The sequence below is a fragment of the Drosophila grimshawi genome, unplaced genomic scaffold (assembly GCF_018153295.1).
Source record: "Drosophila grimshawi isolate 15287-2541.00 unplaced genomic scaffold, ASM1815329v1 contig_848, whole genome shotgun sequence".
Lineage (NCBI taxonomy): Eukaryota > Metazoa > Arthropoda > Insecta > Diptera > Drosophilidae > Drosophila > Drosophila grimshawi.
In genome coordinates this window covers 15,943,936-15,962,742 of record NW_025063692.1, presented here as the reverse complement: position 1 = coordinate 15,962,742, position 18,807 = coordinate 15,943,936, and the positions used below count along the sequence as shown (strand labels likewise).

Below are 18,807 nucleotides of genomic sequence, written 5' to 3'. Positions count from 1 at the left end.
CGCCATAGATAAACAATTTTATGATTTTTCTATAAATCGAAATATCACGTGAATGGAACAAAGCTCAACGGCTGCTGCGATTTAAAACAAAACATTAGAATAATAGAAATTACAAATGCACAGGCAATTTACAATCACAATTACAGTCAGTTTCCACGCCGAAGACAACTATAAAAGCGACGACTGCAACTATTGCCAGCAGTTGTATTTGGCTGACAGCTTGAGTGGTTCAGTGGATCAGCTACCATTTCCGATGCACAGCATAATGCAATTATTTGGCCTGCTACTTTGCTGTCTCTTTCTGATGGCCGGCTTGGGCAAGTTGCATGCCACACCAATTGGCGACCATGCCGAACATGCTGGCTGCGTACGTGTGACGATCATCAAGCAGCCACTGACCACAGCCGCACCAGTAACCACAACACCACCGACTACAACAACTGTGGCGGCTGGCTGAAAAGCCGAGTTAAAAGATTTAAAAGTATTTTTGTTATTCAAATGTGAAATAAAAGTGTGCTTAAAAACATCAAGGCGAATGCGAATAAAATGTTCGCACTAACCTTATTATTCAGAAAGTGTATTCCTAAAACGGAAGGTTGTGTTTGATTTTTTCGTATATCTAGTTTCCAAGGCAATTTTTTCCTGAGTGTAGTTTTGAACAATTTTTCATCATCATTTTGGGGCGATTTAGAGATTTAGCCATGTATCGAATACATTATAATTTAATTGTGGACTTATTTAAGACCTGTAAAACTCCTTAAGTCAAGTACAATTATCAATTATCATTTAACTTATAATTAGGCTTTTACTCTTTTAATTTATGTATTTTTTATTTATTATGCTCTGCTCTCTGGCCAGACTTGCCGGTCATCCAACGCAAAGAAAGCAACATCAATTCGATGATATTGTAAGTTATCGCTAGAGAGATCAGTGCACTGGCGGAATTGCATCAGATGAAAATCAACAATGGGAGGAATACATTTGTAATGGTCATATCTCATGCCAATTTTTGCTACTAATTCGGCTAAAAAGAAATGGCATTGTATATTTTTAAGCATGCGCTTAAAATGCAATTTGGATCCGAGTCGCATTCAGAGTCGGTTGTGCTACACCCAGTTGCCAGTGCCTCTTCCTGCTGTTTGGGCTGCTGCTGCTGCTGCTGCGACTGCTGCTGCTTCCCCAGGGGCAATGTAAATTTGGTAATGGCAAAGGAAAAGGCACAGGCAAAGGCGAACCGCACAATGCACAAACAAGCTGCCAAATATAATTAAATATTTTATCGCATAAAAGTGTAGGAAAAGTGCCAAAATTAAACGACAACAAGAAAATGAGCAGCCGGCATGCGTTTGCCTGACCATTTTGCATTGCCCACTGGGGCCACTGGGAGGTGGCCAGGCAGCGGGGGTGGTTGCTTAAGAGAATGGGGCGTGTGGCTGGTTCAGGTGGAGGCCGTTCTCCTAATATTGTTAGACCTGACATTGTTGTCGTTTCATGTAGTCTGTGTGCGTTTGCCTTTGTGTGCATGTTCATGTGCATGTGTGTGTGTGTGTGTGTGTGTGTGTGTGTGTGTTGCTGTATCTGTGTGCTTAACACATGTTCCACAAACAATACGCCCGCAGCTCAACCGACTCGTTCCCACCACTTTGCCACCCCTTCTCCCCTTCCCCATCGAGCTGCCATGCCCCCGAAAAAATGTTCATTGCCCCCAGTTGCATTTCTTTGGTCTTTAGGTTTTTCAGATGAAATCTTTTTTGGCCTGCAACAACAACAGCAGCAACAACAACAGCAGCAGCAGCAGCAACAACAAGGCCAACGTTCCATTGTTCGGACAGAGCAGAGCAGAATCTGCTTTTTTCGACAATTTCCATATGAATTTTAATTATAATTTTTCTATGTTCATTTTCATGAAAACAATCAAAAATGACTTTTGTGCCGCAGCAGCAGTAGCCTCAAACGCCGCCATCTCGACAGGCACCTTTCTTGGCAACGGGTTTGGGTCGAGCTAAGAGGGGTCGGCCTGGCGGTTGGGGGCGTGTATGGTTTACTTGTAAACCCGCTGCAAATTGTCACTGGCATTTATAGCCGCCAGGGCAGCTCAGTCAACAGCTGTATTTGTATGCGAGTGTTTTGTTTGAAGTTAAATTTGTTCTTTCCCTAGTGCGCTACGATTGGGGAGTCGAGAGCAAAGCAACGAATGGCAAAACAACGAAACTTCGGCAACAAAACAACAAAAAAAAAACAACAACAGAAATATTGATGTTTCATAGCGAGAACACATTATTATCGTTGCTAAGATATCTGAGTAATTTTTCTAAATTTGAAAAAAAATATGTATATGGAATACAGTTAGTTGATTAGGTTGAATATATAAAAATATTATTCGAAAATATAACTTGTAAAATTGTAATCTAAGAAAAATTTGTATATGTTTGTAACTTTCTTTTAATAATGTTTGTAATAATGAACTAAATGCTATAAGTTAAATAATATTTTTCATGTATTGCTTAGCATTACGAAATGTTGATATGATTTTGCAAACTAGAAGACGGTAAAACCTATTTATGTTTATGTCATAATTTTTTCAAATTAATTTTTAATAACCTTTCAGTAAATTGATTAATGTTTAAAATATAAATGATATATAAAAGTAAAACTAGACTAAACTTTTCATTTCTTTTCTTCTCCAAATTGATTGGCAAATTTGAAATATAAATATTCATAGTTGAACAATGTACTTAAAATATATAATATCTTATGATTGCCTTATATGCTAATATGCTTCAATTACAGGGTCTAAGAGAGCAGGGCAAAAACAAATTATACGCCAACATAAAAAATTACACTAAAGCGAACAGCGACATAAACAAGTTAACTGAGCGGTGCTTGTACCTGTTGTTGTTGTTGTTGTTTGTGTTGTTGTTGCTGCTGCTGCTGTTGTTATTGGTGGCAGAGAGTGCGGCAGGCAAGTTAGCGGGGCAGCTTCCGTTTCCGTCGTGGCCGAAAACAATCTACCCATATGACAACTGTCGCTGCCACCGTCGCAGTCGCAGTCGCTGTCGCTGTCACTGGATTTGTCCATGCATACGAGTAGTTTTGAATGCGCCGCAAGGTGGCGCACATGTGCCATGTCTGTTTTTGAGATTTGCACCTGGGCTTCCCATTTGCCGCAGGCCAGCACCCGGCACACCCCCTTTTCCATGGTGTCCATAACGAACCGTTGTCATTATGCATTCTGATGACATTTCGCCGCTGTCTTTTGTGCGAGCTTATTTTTGTAGCGGCTAATTAAGAGACAGCCAACTAGCTATGGAAATTCTATACAGCATATTTGTGTGTAACGAGAAGAGTGGGAGTTCTTGTTCTTCATCCCCTTTCATTTTTTAGGACTGGTGGTCTGCTTCTCAGTTCTAGCAGATGATCTTGTGTGCAACGGTTGTGCTGACTTTACTACAACTCAAAACTTAAATAGATTTTTATGGACTGTGATTGGCAATGCGTTTGCTTGTTGTTCTTCTTGTCCAGCTGAAAACTAATTTCACAAGCATTTGTCAGCTAATTAACAATTCAATTTGCTGCATAAGCGACCTAAACATACAAATGAACACTACACAGAGGCAGAGACTTGAGCAGCAGCAGCAGCAGCAGGGTGGCAATGACTACTAATAAGTAGTTAGTTGAGTTGGTTTGCCCATGCACATACACACATACACACACGCACTCCCACACACACAGACACATATATAAACAACAGTAAATATTCAATTAACAGCACGACTAAAGGGCAAACCCTTAACCGTAACCCCTAACCCCTCAACCTGCATTGGTTTTGTAAGTTGGCTGGCACAATTTTAGTTACACTTTTTTTTGGTCTCGTTCTTGCCTGCTTTTTTTTGTGTTAATTTGTTTAGTAGTTGGCTTTGATTTGGCAAAGGTTCACACAAGTCAGACAAGTGGGGCTATGGGTCCAGTCCGGAATCAGTTCCAATTCCATCACTGCGGGCACTCTTCTAATTACAGAGAAAGCAGCTGCTTTGAACCCATTTAACAGCGGATGGAGCGGGCAGGCACAATGACCAAATAAATATGAATTTTATTTTATTTAATTTCAAATATTTACTAAGCTAGCAAAGGAACATTTTGGCCGACTGTACATATACCGACACACATACATACAGTGACCCACTCCCTCCCCACCGCTCACGTTGTCGTCTCCTGCATCGTTTTGTGCTTCTCCGGCTGCTTTCCAGCCGGCAGCCGCGTGCCTCGGCTGCGACGTCGCTCCAGCCAACGCCGTACAAACGGAGTCAGCAGACGGCTGTCTATCGCATCCAGATCGGATTCGCGCAGCAGCAGGCTCGTCACCAGTCCAACCACAATGGCCAACAGGGCACCGAAGAGGGTGAAGTACAGATAAGAGATGCGATACAGCTGAAAGGGAGCCTCAGACGCCGGGCTGCAATATCAGAAAAATGAACAAAAATACAGTTTCAATTTAAAAATAGTTGCTAACCCATGATCGGGAAACTGAAAATATCTAGGGGTATCAGGTGATTGAACTAATTCATCTATTGAAATGCAACTCACCTGATGGCATCATCCAGCGGCAGGCTGCTAAATGCTCGTCGCTCTCCGTCGAACGTGTAGTTGCATCCGAGCGTGGAGTAGGGCTTACGCTGGTAGACGATGTCGCCGGTGACCAGATCGTGTTGTGCACTGAAGCACATCCAAACCATGACGATGAGGGAGGTGACGCCGCCGAGAAGGGCGCCGTTCGAGTTCACCCAGGGCAGCATAACGCCCGCTGTGAAAATGCCCAGCAGTGGTCCATTGGCCACCGAAGTTAGCGTAATGGTCAGCTGTAAAACGGCGCCCAGCTTCTCCACGATGAAGACCAGAGCAACAAAGATAATGCCAAAGATGAGGACAACACTGCGCATTACAAAAGCGGTCTGCGTCTCAGTAAGTGGCTCGTGGTGAAACGTCTTCACAAAGTCCTCCAGCACAACGGCCGAGAGTGAATTGAGACCGGTGGAGAGCGAGGAGAGGGCCGCACTGAAAACCCCGGCAACAAAGATGCCCGGCATACCGGGAAATGAGCCAAATGTGTCCATGACGAGCAGCGGCAGCAGCTGATCATTGCGCTGCGCCAGCTTCGTCTCCAGTGGATCACAATCCGCATACGTGGCATAGATGAGCAGACCCGTATACCCGCAGATGGCCAAAAATGCAAGCACTCCAGCTATAAATGACCAGAGGGCGATGCGTGCATGTTTGAGCGTTGGCAACGACAAATACCGCTGGATCATATTCTGGCTGATGGCATTCGATTTGAGCCAGTGCGCCACGCCTCCCAGCACCAGCGAATAGAATGTGTAGCGCTCCTTAAGATCCAGATCGAAGTTGGGCGACTCAATGCGTGCCGTTTGCTGGGCCCGCTGCCAAACAACGCTTGGTCCCCCAATATCGATTGTGCCCTTGATCAGCACCAGGGCCATCGCACCAAACATGATCAGTGTCTGGATGACATCCGTCCACACGACTGCCTTGAGGCCACCAATGCACGTATAGAAGATGCACACAACGCAGACACACGGCGTCACAATGTGAATGTTTGCCCCAGTTGCCTGATTAAAGGCGATGGCCGGCATATAGATCACAATTGGCAGCCATAATACCTATCAGAGAGAATCAAAAATAGCAAGAGACATTTGCAAGTTGAAATCAAGTGAATAAGCTGGCATCGTATGAACATTTCATCACTTAAGGATTTCTGATTTTTACAGTCGCTCGACTCAATCAACTGCTTCCGAATTATTATTGTCTAATAATCTTCTCGTGTTCAATTTTAGGTTTTTTTTATACAAAATTTGTGTTTTTCCTATGAAAACCAAAATGCTGTAGATTTTATGGATAATATTCCGTGTCCTTATCAGCTTTGCTTATGATAGTTCAAATAGTTCAAAGATAATCACTTACCGATGCTATTATGAACATAACTGATCCAAATAGGCGCATACTGCGATTGTAGCGCTGTTCCAGATACTATATCCAAATACAAATTTAGTTTGTTTCGCAGCATTCTGAGTTAATCTACACATACCTTGTAGGTGGATATCAGGTTCAGTTCATGGAATACTGGCAGAAAGATGTAGTACATGCAAAACCCCATTAGCACCAGGGAGCCCATGATGTACATGTACTGACAGCCGTACAGGTAAACCTCGGTTGGTGTGCCTAGCAGTGTGATGCCCGAAATGAAGCTGATTGGAGTAGAAGATGAAGAACCAGAAACATACAAATTATAATACACAAACTGCATTAGCTCAGTTTCAACTGTATACACTGAAAGGCCCACAGATGTCAGAGGCAATTGACTTAGATACTTGACCTTCATGCGGAACTGTTCCTGAATTACTTTCGAGATCAAAGCGCGTTTTAAGCAATTCAATTAGCAGACAGCCGCCAGTATCGTCGGAGGCGTTGATTATGCCCCTGTCGTAATCGCAATTTGAATTTCCCATATACGGGTTACTTATTTCCGGCGTTGGAATCTAGTCTGTCGCCACTCTTACGAATCATTTAGAAATTATGCAACATTTTGATTTGATGTGTAGATAAGCATCGTTTACACTATAAATATTCACAGCTGACTCCACTTATTCCAGACAACGAATATATATACATATATAACATAATATTAACTGATAAAACCAATGATTAATCCATTTACTCAGGCAGAACACATAGTTTATAAAGTCTACAAGTCAGTTAAACTGTGATCAAACTAAAAACATGACTCTTTCAGGTAGAAACAAAGGTAAACTTGCATATTGTATTAAGAGAAAAGTTAACAATGTTGTTACAAATAAATTGCATTCATTTAAAACCACAGTGGATGACGATTGTTATTTGTCATTAAAGTCTTACTCGTAATCACTATCTTCTCAATTGCATAAACAGTCTTATTTGAGAACACTGTCATGAAAGTTTGTTTATTTAAGAAAAGAAAAATGAACTTCGTCATACGATTGTGATTAACGATATGCACAGGAAACAAGGTGTTAAAAGAATTTACAATGATATCATGCTCTCTCAAAAAAATGGAAGCTAATTTTTGGTCTTTTTCAAAATTATAACTTTGCTTTACTCACCTCGCAATGAGTGACATACTTATTGGAAATATTTTCATTTTTCTGCCGCCGACTAAATAAGAGGCGGCACTTTTGGCCGCCTCCTCGCTTCCGCTGGCCTTGAGCTGTCTGGACTCCCGGCGCATCTGCAGGCAAAAGTAGATGCCGATAAAGGCGCAAATGGCCAGCATGAGGCTAAAGACCAGATAGTCCGGCCAGCCGAAGCTTTGCAGGTTGGCACGCAGCTCATTCACATGCATGGCGCACACAGTGAAAGGACACAGCAGCACACCGATAACAAAAACAACAAAAAAAAAACGAATCGGATTATCGATTAGCCGATCAATCGATTATTCACGCAGTCACGAGTGGCACTGTCCGCTGTCCGCTACAGCCACCAAAAGCTTCTGTTCAGCTGCACGCATCAGACGTAACTGATAGACACACATGCCACATCCAATGGATGCACAGTTGGATCGTTGGATGGTGCCTACCTAGTTTTCTTCTGCTCGGTCACTACAGCTGAGCAAAAGACCGAGTGGCAGTCGCTTACACTTGAATACCCTTGCCAAGGGTATTAGAATTATGTTATCAAGTATTTTACCATAAGCAACAACATTTTTAACGAAACCTATAATTATTATCATTATGAATATTATTATTTTTATTATCATTATCATCTGCTTCCCATTTGAAAAATCGATTGACATATATATAAATTATTATTATATATATTATATATTATATAGGTCTGCTAGCGTATGCGATATTCGATGTGCCTAAGATAGATGATGTTTCTTGTTAATTTTAATTTAAATTTGTTTTAACAATCTCGGACTTCGCATGTGAGCTGTGAGCTCGTTCCTCGTTTTGTTTCATTTATTATTATCAATGATATTATGTATGCCATTTTTGTTGTTGTTGTATACCCTGTACATAGTAAACGTGTAAAAAGGGTATATGTAGTGGATGGTGATTCTCTGAACCTCGATGATTTTATCCTCACATACATTCCAACAGAGGGAAAGTTCAGTTTTTGAAATGTTTTAAATTTTAAGTTATGTATTCAATTTTCCTTGCGTCTCTCCCTTTCCCAAAAATATCGAAATCAACTAATACACGATATATTTGTATTTTGTTGTACATTCGATTTGCTTTCAGGATATCCTCAAGTCCAGCAATTAGTTCAATTACTTCTTATGACAGATTTCTCATATTTTTCGTTTTAGGTTGACAGTCAGAGGCACCAACAACCGACACCTTCAAGTTCGTCTGCTTACATCGTATTATTTACCTGCATATCGTCGTTTGAACCTACTTGATGAACACCCCGATTTGACACTAGATCATCATCAGTGTAGACGAGACTTTGTCTTTGGAAAGCCCCCCCTGGGGTTATTTAGGGTGCCATTTGTGCATATGTGTAGAAATCGGTGGCGTGAATTAAGTTGATTAGATTTAGCGCGCAAATTGAGCTCAGTAACTGGCTCGAGTTTTGCCTATGTAGGCCGACGTGGAGGAGAGATAGCTATATGCTGACCGCGACAGAGAGAGAAGGAGGCAAATAGATACGTGAGGCATAGATCGTGCCACATTTAGAATGGGTAATTTGCCAGTGCATTTATTTATTTATTTTTTTATTTTAGCTATCAGGATTAAAGTCTTTCTCTTTTAAATAGTGTACACACTTTTTTAAGATTAACTACGACACAGGAAAATTAATAAGCTCAGTATATTTGTTAATATTAGAATTAGCTTGACTGCTCCTGACATAATACATTTCATTTTAAATAATAATGGAGAGCATTGTAGACAATTAATACAAAGTAAATTGGGAGTTTTAATCAATATGCCTGGTGATCAATATGCCATTGAAAACGGGCAAAAAGGGTATAACGGTTTTATGTAAATGTTTATAACTGGTAGAAGGATGCATCTTCAATCTTATAAAGTATTTGTATTCTTGATCAGTATCAACAGTCGAGTCGATATGATCTTGTCTGTTCGTCCGTCCATCTGTCTTCTATTAAAACCCGGATCAATATCCGATCAAATTTGTCTCAACGCACCTTCGGTCTATACTGAAAGTTAAACAACAATCGGACAATATGCACAGTAACTGAATTTTTGATTGTGAAAAGTTATATAAAGTATTTCATCCACCATGCACACATATATAATTATATCCCATTATAGAATGTAATTTTATTAAAAACTCTTAGTTCTATAGAGTTAAACTGCTACTTTTGAGAGAGAAAGAGAGAGACGTTTGTACAATAAACAAATAATAATTCAAGTAATTATTGTTGCCAAAGCTTAAATGTATTTCAATCAAAAAAAAAAGATCCAAAAATGTTTTTGAATCAAATTTGGGCGCTGCGGTGAAGCCAAACTTTGTGTAGCAGAACCGAGAACTGAGTTCAGTTAACTTCTCTCATTCTCATACATAAAACTCTCTGAGATTAAATAAAGCTTCTTCGGCATTGCTGCCCAACATATCCGTATCAAAATCATCGACGATGCCATCCCCTGACAAAAAAACACAAAATAAAATTTGAAAATCTTGTAAATGAACGAAATCAGAAGTGGACTTACCTGTGTCCATCCCACCACCACCAACACCACTCATGGCCAGCACAGACGTGGCTAGTTCCTTGATCGTGCGTTCCAGCTCACCAAACTCACTCAAATTATCAACTGAGGGAGCTGACCAGGCGCAGGCGCACAGGCACAAAAACAGCCCAAACACAAAACAGATGCCAGTTGAAGCCATGGTTTGATAGATAGATGTGGCCAAAAATCGGTGACAGGTCTTTTATAGTTTGAAGTCCGTTAGCAACGGCTAATTGCCAATTGCATGTGTTCCGACTAATTACAGTCACTAAATACTGGATCAACGCTTCAATAAGCAGCAAATGAGCTTTGACTGAATCAGAAATATTAAATTGATATGCCGGTAAATCCAAAATATCAACCATTTGTGCCCAAGAAATAAAGCAACATGTGAAATTATCTCGAATTATGGAACACCAATAACTGCGCTATTACAAATAAATGTAGTTTTGAAAATCATGGGTTAAGCTTACTGCCTAATTGTTGTGAGCTATGCAATTTATAGTACATTAACTCATTAAGTTACAATTTTAATAACTCCGAGTTATACATGGTAAGCACATTTCAGGGAACTTTTGACATGGATACTGGCTTTTTATTTGGCGATCACTCTCTTGCAAAACTTACACATCTATTCCAAAATGATTATTTTCTATATTTTTCGTCATACCAAAAATAGGATTGGGGTTTAGATTCTCTGTAAGTCGTTTGATTGGGATACTTGTGAAGTTGCCGGTTGGGTTCGGCAGTACTGTCTGTAATTCTGTAAACATAGCACTAAAATTGCATTAGGTTTTTTTAAGTTATATTTTTATATTTTTTTCTTGCTGCAATAGCAGCGCTTGTGAAAAGCGTCTGCACTTTGCTGTCAATCGAGGCGTAAAATGAGCAGCAAGTGCCACTACATTAGCATCTGGCAGGATGGGAGAAAGGAAGAGAAAGAGACTGCACACACACACACACACACACACACACACACACACACACACACACACATGCATAGAAAGACTTGTATCGGAATCAAAAATTGTACACGATACACGCTGAACATGAACTCTGCAAATTCTGTATTCATTTCCAAATTATACAAATACAAAGGCATCCAACTGGCTTGTGTCTAAATACTCGCAAAAATATAATAAATATTTGAGAATGTGATTTTAGTTGCGTTCAATTCTTCAATTCCATTTTCTACTGAAAAAAATGATCAATGTACATTTTTTTAAGTTTATTAGTTTATTGTATTTCTTTCAACAAACTAAGCTAATATCTTTTGATGTCGTAAAATTATTTTTCCCCATATGTTTGAGAGGCAGTAAAACGCGAGCAACGGCAAATTAATTAATTTCAGTGCAGGGATTTTCAAGAAGAAAAACCCTTTTTACACATTTAACACAGTGCTGTGTATTTGTATTTGTGTATGTGCGTCTGTGCACTTGAAATGCTTCTGCAGGTGTTGTAATATTATTTGGAATTATGTTGGCATTTTTTTAGCGCTGCTCCGCCTCGCTTACTGAAATACCATGAATATTATTTGCTTTTTAATTTTGTTTCAAGTTGCATATGTCTCGCTCGGTCCACACACACTCGAATACACACAAACAGACACATGCACGCGTATACACTCGCACACTCGCACTTGCTTTGGGTCGTTGTTTATAGCTAACTTTACAGTTGAGAAAGCATTTCTAAAGTGGTTTTAATTAGTTGCCCTAACGGTTTTGGTCGGCCTGCTACGGTTCACGAATCGCCACTGTAACTTTAAAAAGATCCCAGACCAGTTTGTAGAACCAAGTTGACTGTTTAGAAAAACCGACTAAAAATCATTTTGATTTACTTGAAAGAGACTTTAATTTATTATCTGACATGTCATTGGAATAAGATATTTAATTACATTTTGATATATGTATATATAGATAGATATAGATATGGTGGATCAAAAGGTTCAAAGGTCCGTCGTCATCTGGAGATAATTTTCATAATCATCGCATTATTCAAGCTGCTGCTGGGTCTGCGGCAGGTGCAACGCCTACAATGCCTTTGCATGCGTTTAGAATTGGTCCAAAAATACTCTGTAAATCAAAAAACATATTATCACATAAATATCAAATGTATATATATATGATCAGAGATCATTTAATATCATACCTCCGCTACTTGTTCACACGGAAGGGGCAAAAAGGTAAAAGATTTGCAATTATTTATAAAATTCGTGCGGATTTGCTCTAAGGTACAGTCCTGAAAACAAAAAACTCAAGCTATATTCTCAGTTTCAAAACCAATTTGCTCTCTTACTTGGGCCATTACTGCTTGCAGACTGCAGACTACAACCAAAACGCATGCAAAGATAGTCAAAGATCCGGCTTGGAAATGCATTTTGGTGATATTGTTGCTTAAGGTGTTAGTTCCTAACTGGATTTACAAGTCAATATCAGTCACTTAAATACTCAATGCGATCATCGGTAAATGTCGCAATCGAAGCATTATCTTAAGTCGTGTCGAAACTCAATTAAGAATCGCACGTTTTGCGATAAAGACCAATTATGGGGAACTCGATGCATCGCTTGTCGTGCGAGCCAGTCATGAAACAGGGCCAACAGTTCGTATGATTGACTTAAGTTAACACTAATTAACTGAGCTGTTATCATCCATATACAGAATATTTCCATTTCTAATGATGTCCTGAATATTTATTTGAAATATATTCTAATAAAAAGATAAATTATTCAACAATGAAAATGAAATTTACAAATAATTTGACGTTGACGCCAATGCAATTTGAAACGTACAATTTAAGGTTAAAAACGACCAGACTAATACTGATCTTTTGTTAGTTAATATTATTATTGTTAAGTTTCAAGATTTTAAAATATGCAAGCTTATTAAGAAGTTTAAAAATGCATATAAAAGTTTTCTAAAGAAAGGGTTCCATTTATTCTGTTTAAAAATGTATGCTTTTATTAAGAAATATAAATTATAGAAAAAACCTTTCTCTTTTAAGAACTTTTGCAGAGCGATTTTCGCTTTGGGACAATGTTCTAAATTTCAGGTCGATTTTTTCAGAATTCTCTATTTGTACCAGACTCAAAGTGTTAGTAATGGTGTCAGATTGCTAAAGAAGTAAGGAAACAACTGTGATGTCTGCTTTCCACGGCTAAAACTATTCTATTCATGTGAGCATGCGTTTTGTGTGTCATTGGTTAGTTGCCATATGCAAATTTGCGAGCACTCATTTCATTTTGGTTGGCATTCATTGCCAGTTGACTTTTAAGGCGGTGGACAACAATCTCAGGCCCTTTTACAATAATATTTATCAAGTGCGGAACACACCCAGCTAGAGCCAGGGGCCCAGTGCTGGCCTCATATATTAGCGGCTTAGCTGGATGGACAGAACTGGACTGAACTTGACGCACCACCACCATCATCATCATCATCATCATCATCATCATCATTATCATTATGATGAGGCGAGCCTATGCGTGGCCTCTAATTACGACGCATTGTCATAACAGAATTGAGCGCATTTGACACGCAATTGGAGCTCATAGTTGACGGTCCTCACGATGACATGTGAGAAATGCCAACAGAGTGTTGGGCGTTGATGCGAGTAGGGTGGAGGGTGTTATGGTTAGGCAGTTGGGTGCAAGCCACATAAACTTGTACTCGAACTGAATATGGTAATGAAAATGGAAATGGAAATAGAACTAGAAATGCTTAGTGACAGTCACAATATGACTGTCAAAGGGCGGACTGTTGCATCAGTCGTGTCTACCCTTCCTCTCCCCCTCTTAAGTAGATAAGAATTAATTGTTCAATGGCACGCATTGCACTTAATATTTGAATACTCGCATGCTCCTTCGTATATTTATACATATACATATATTCTGTGGCAAGCAGCGAGCCGAAGCGTTACACATTTTTTTTGACTTATGCCCCGTCATTTGACCCACGCACCTTTCGGGCGCAGGTTAATCGGATAAAATTCATAATTATCGTTATTACTGTCATTTCTTCTAATGACCCGCAGCACACAAATTGCGTGTACTTTTCTATTTAGATGACCTATCAAACGCACTTTGACTCCATTGTAACCATTGCGTTCTAGTCGTTGATTTTTCTTCTTTTTTTACGGCGCTCTTTTGTTTGTTTTTAGCCAAACCCTTACTGAGGGTATGCCAAATTTCGTATGAACTTTGTAACTTACTAGAAAGATTTGGAAGCATAACAAGATTAACTAGTTTCGAATCGGATCTGATTCGACTCTTTTATGATCTCACTTGTTTTATTCTTAATTTTAATATATATATATGCAAATGACATGAGCACGATCGGTTAAAGTTGAGTTTGCATATAAGTCAAACATGTGTCATTGAGTACAGAGAAGCTCCAAGTCGAACACTCCCAGCCAGGGCGCACTTACTTGTCTTTTTTTCCATTACTTGCCCATATTTCCTTAGCTCTTACACACACATTGCCGCCCCCGCCTATCATAGAGCGCACGCGTAAATTATGTAATTAAAATTCCGCACCTTAATTCAGGCAATTTATTACATGAGCTTTTGACTAATTGGATAACGATCTTTAACTATGTTTACTAAATACATGAGAGATACATCACAGGTAAACCGGGCCTGGACCCTACTCTATGTATGAGTTCATAGTGGCTACGATTGCATTTTTTGATAAGCCACAAATTAATTGAATTTCAAGGTGTGTGGCATTCATGCGGCTCATTTGCGTGCCAAGTTGGAGGTGGTGGAATATTCAATGAGTTTTTAAGCAAACAGCAAATCATTAAAACGAAACTTACTATTTGTATAATTTTTGAGATAACAACATAAAAGATATATATCCGCCAACATAAAAATCTAACATTTAATTATTTGTGGCCAACAATTATTTATCGAAATTTAAGTTTGTTAAAAAGATTCTTGGAACAAATCACATTGAAATCCAGTCTTTGATTTGATAAATTTAATTAGTTTGTAGTCAACATTAATGAGCAAGCGAATTTTAGTATTATTCCGAATTTCTTCCCGCTCCCGTCCCTCTCGGATGTTTCATCATCCATCATTATGAAGCGGCAAATATATTGCAGCCCTGTGCGTTCTGGTTATTAATTTCCATTTGCATTCATGAAAATTAAAAGGAAAATCGAAAATAAATATGAAATCATTCAAAGAACTTAACCAGTCAGAACAATTGGTCGCAACAATTGGATGTGCGACATGCGCTACAGTCAGCTAAGGTAATTGGTTGTTTTTATTTTATTTTTTTATTTATTTTTTTTATTGTTTTTGCAAAATAATTGCAAACAAAAAAAAACAATAACAGCAAACAAAAAAGCAATTTTCATCATTAAAACAAGCAATGTGTGAGTCAACAGTGGGTGGTGGAGGGCGTGGGGGGCCAATGCCTATTAAAACTGCCCGCATTGGCAAAAGCTCCGCTCGACTAAAGTTGGGGTTAGGGGTTAGGGGCTGGTGCTGCAAGAGAGACGCAAATGACGTGCTGCGCTAAAAATAGACCAAATGCTAGGGTCAGCTCAAGCTTTTTGGTATGCGGCGCACGTGTAGCCAAACAGCAGGTGTTAGCGGAGGAACAGCAGTGACGGGTGTAGAGTATAACAATTGGGGGCCGTCAATCGGACGAACGACGAGTTGCGGCCAGTCGTATTTCGTTGGTCACCGTCCAATGTTGTGAACTAATTTGTTAGCGGGTTTTATTTATTGTTGTTTCTTGCGGTTTTTTTTTTTTTATATTGATATTTGACAGATTGTTGTGCTTATGGCCTCCCAATGCAGATGGCTGCGACGTCGGCTGTTAGCGTTCCTCCTCCTGCCACTGCTGCTGATGGTACTCTCTACTCTTCACCAGGTAAGAAATCTAACTGATCCAAGGCAAACAAAACTAATTGACTCAATTTGGTTTTCGTCTAGTCGCATGCGCTGGAATTCATGGATGAGTCAGCGCCTGGCCAGGACGTGGAGGATGATGGAGATTCGGCCGAACTACCGCCGATTCTACACACATACTCGAAGGATACGATTAGCAACTTCAATCCGCGTAAAACAGATGCCCAATTTCGCGCACAGTGGGAACGGGTGCCACTTCAAAAACAGGAGGTGATCAAGCGCCGATAGTTTTTATCTGCATAGAGGGCAAACCTACTTTTTTACGATACCCATACATACTAATTTAATCACAAGGTCACACTAACCTTAATTCTAGAGATTGATTTTCATATTATTGAGCTTGCACAAACTAAGCGATACTCTATGAATATAATCAGCCATTAAGTTATATACTCGAACCGAACCTCGAAACGTGTAATAGAAATTATTGAATCAATGAATCAAAAATATGTATGTTGATACTTACTAGTAATCAGTAATAATGCAAAATTAATATAGACACATAAATATATATAGAACTAAAATTAACTATGATAGCTACGTTTATTTAAATGACATATTCCGATTTTATTCTCACATATATATTCATTTGATTTTATGAATCAGAATAAAGATAAAAGGAAAATTGCTCCAACATTTTTCTTGTTTACTGCATGCAACTAATTTGTTCTATTATTACAAAATGTGTAGCTTTGGCAGAAATAAATCGCTATCGATACCAGGTAAATGAAACACTGTTGATCACCCTCGATAAATCGATATTTAATTTGAACAATTACAAGCAAAAAAATTGTTTTCTCAAAAATGTATTTTTAAGTTTTTATTCAGAAATAATATAAATAAAATTTTCATTTGAGTTTTTATGAAACATAGGCGTAAAACGTGAATTTCTTGAGATGTTTTCTATTCTAATATGTTGATGCAGATTAATATATTTGTACATAGGCCATGCCACGCTTTGCTGGGTATATAAACTGGGCACACTTCATAAAAAAATAGCCGACAAGTGGAGCACAGATTGGTGAGCTATTGACAAAAAAAAAAATAGGTTCCATTGTGACTTGGGTGACGTAGCCACACCAACAGCAAGACGTTTGGGTTACTTAGTCCAACCCTTCGAATTGACCCATGCCCAAGTAGTTCTTAGAAAAGTAAAAAAAAACCGCAGCACCACTGTGTAAAACTTTTTTATTTGCATTTTGTTTTAAGAAGCAGGAATACAGCACGAAAAAGAGGGAAAAACTGAAACCAATGGTGTTTATTTCCCTTTGTTTCTTTTTTATACTCTGGCACCAAAGATTAATGGGTATTTTGGGTTTGTGCACCTAAATCTTGGCTTAGATACTCGCACTTATGTGGTTCTTAGTTGCTGATAAATATTGCCATAGATAACACCTCGATACACCTCTTTGTATAATACCTTCGATGAAACCTAAGTATGTCATTATACTTTAGACAGATTTATCTCATCAATCGCCAAATTTACAGGAATAATTGATATGTGATAACTTTCACGAAATAGCTCACTTCTTCAATCGAGCTAGAGAGCTAGATTCATCAAATTGACTACAACAAGCCTTTTGGTAATCCTACATTCCACCCTATATTTCGACCAATTGCCATTTGATATTTGAGTGATATTAGAGCATTACGAAGTCGGTAAAGCTCGGGTGCAACGTTCACACTTGTTTTTGTATTGTTTCTTCTTTGTTTTGTAAAAAAAAAATGCACAAGTTTTATGCTTCTATAAAAGTTTTTGTGGCGAAAACTTTGCACTTGTCTTGTAGCTGCCGAAAGGGTTTTACAATGATGCGCTTTAAGCAGTACCGCATCCCACATGCCCTCCCATCCTCTCTCTCTCTTTCCCTGTCTATTTCTCTGGCTCACGCTCCCCCCATCCACCCCATCTTTCAGGCCCTTCTTCACCGAAGGCATTGCTAAAGTGGGCGCTTTAGCGCACTTAATATTTTGAGGCAATATGGAAAAGTAGCGGCTAGTTATTGGTCTATTTTGTGGGTTAGACAAAGTTTTCAAGTTATGGACGCGGACTTGCACCTTAACCTTAAGCGGCTCCCTCACGAATATGACACACAGAGCAACAAAGCGAGAGAAAGGGAAATGGAAAGAGACAGAGCGAGGGAGAGTCACTTACTTAAACCCAGAGACGATGTCGGCCATTATGCGATCCCGAATAGCTGCCATGCATTATCATTATCATTAAAATAAATTATTTGAGAGAGTCCAGCTTGGCAAAGCGATGAAGAACTAAACGCATTTTGCACGTTTTCTCTGCGAAATTTTTTTACACGTTGTTTACAACTTTTTTCGGCGTTTTCAGCTAAGTACACAAAAGCTTTTGCTGGACAGCACTAGTTGGGAGGGGGTTGCGAGTGGGGGATGGAGTGTCTGTGGGTGGGTGCTCTCGACTGTCGACTCTCGGAGATAAAAAGTCAAGTTTTTGGTGGGGAACAGTACTATGCGAGTTAGACGCAGCATTTAGTTAGGGGCGCAAAAAGGTTTGCAAGAAATAACTTTGCATACTTTTAGGCAGCGCATGTTAAATACTAAATGCAAGTCCACAGCAACGAAAGACAATGTGCTGGAGGGGGGGTATGACTGTGAGGGATTGGGAGTGTGGTGTATGTACGGGTGTTGGTGTGGGTGTGGGTGTGGGTGTAGTATGTGCACGGTCGACTTGCATGCGGAGCACCACGTAATTTCTCAAACTGCCGTAGCCTGACCACGTAAAGCATAAAATATTTGCCAGTGACTCTAGCGCCAACCAATGCTGATGTCCAGTCGAGAAACAGAGAAATGCTCCAGGGATGGAAGAGCAGATGGGCATGGAGTTGCGGAGCCTAAGAAAAGTATGTCTAAGAAGTTGCCAAACAAGTTGCAGCCGCAGCCTGTGCGACGCAGCTCATTTGAATACATGGCAACAACTTTAACCACGCATTAGTTACACAGCAACATAAAAGCCCAACACGGGGTCTCGGTGTGTGATGCGGGGTGTGCGGTGTGTGCATGGACCAACTCAAGACCAAGTCCGAGTCAAGTCAAGTCAAGTCCTCTCATGTCGCTGGCTGCGGAATGACTTGCCACATCCTTCGTGCTGGCCGGCACATGCAATTTGTAAACCAAAGCGCATA

The 18,807-nt window shown here is 39.6% G+C and overlaps 3 protein-coding genes across 3 annotated transcripts; 2 read left to right on the top strand and 1 right to left on the bottom strand.

The window, feature by feature from the left end:
• The first annotated feature begins 224 nt into the window (after positions 1-224).
• On the top strand, positions 225-536 carry LOC6565027. The gene has a single exon (XM_001991733.3). The coding sequence runs from the start codon at positions 254-256 to the stop codon at positions 455-457; it is 204 nt and encodes a 67-aa protein (XP_001991769.2). The 5' UTR covers positions 225-253; the 3' UTR covers positions 458-536.
• Positions 537-4,078: 3,542 nt separating this feature from the next.
• LOC6565028 (sodium-coupled monocarboxylate transporter 1) lies at positions 4,079-7,561 on the bottom strand. Its single transcript, XM_001991734.2, has 5 exons — positions 7,152-7,561; positions 6,101-6,260; positions 5,977-6,042; positions 4,585-5,675; positions 4,079-4,453 (listed from the first exon to the last, which is right to left on the bottom strand). Exons 1-5 carry the CDS (start codon positions 7,388-7,390, stop codon positions 4,198-4,200), a joined length of 1,812 nt encoding a protein of 603 aa, XP_001991770.1. The 5' UTR covers positions 7,391-7,561; the 3' UTR covers positions 4,079-4,197.
• A 7,850-nt stretch (positions 7,562-15,411) lies between these two features.
• Positions 15,412-16,186, top strand: LOC6565030. Its single transcript, XM_001991736.2, has 2 exons — positions 15,412-15,620; positions 15,683-16,186. Exons 1-2 carry the CDS (start codon positions 15,531-15,533, stop codon positions 15,884-15,886), a joined length of 294 nt encoding a protein of 97 aa, XP_001991772.1. The 5' UTR covers positions 15,412-15,530; the 3' UTR covers positions 15,887-16,186.
• The last annotated feature ends 2,621 nt before the right edge of the window (positions 16,187-18,807 follow it).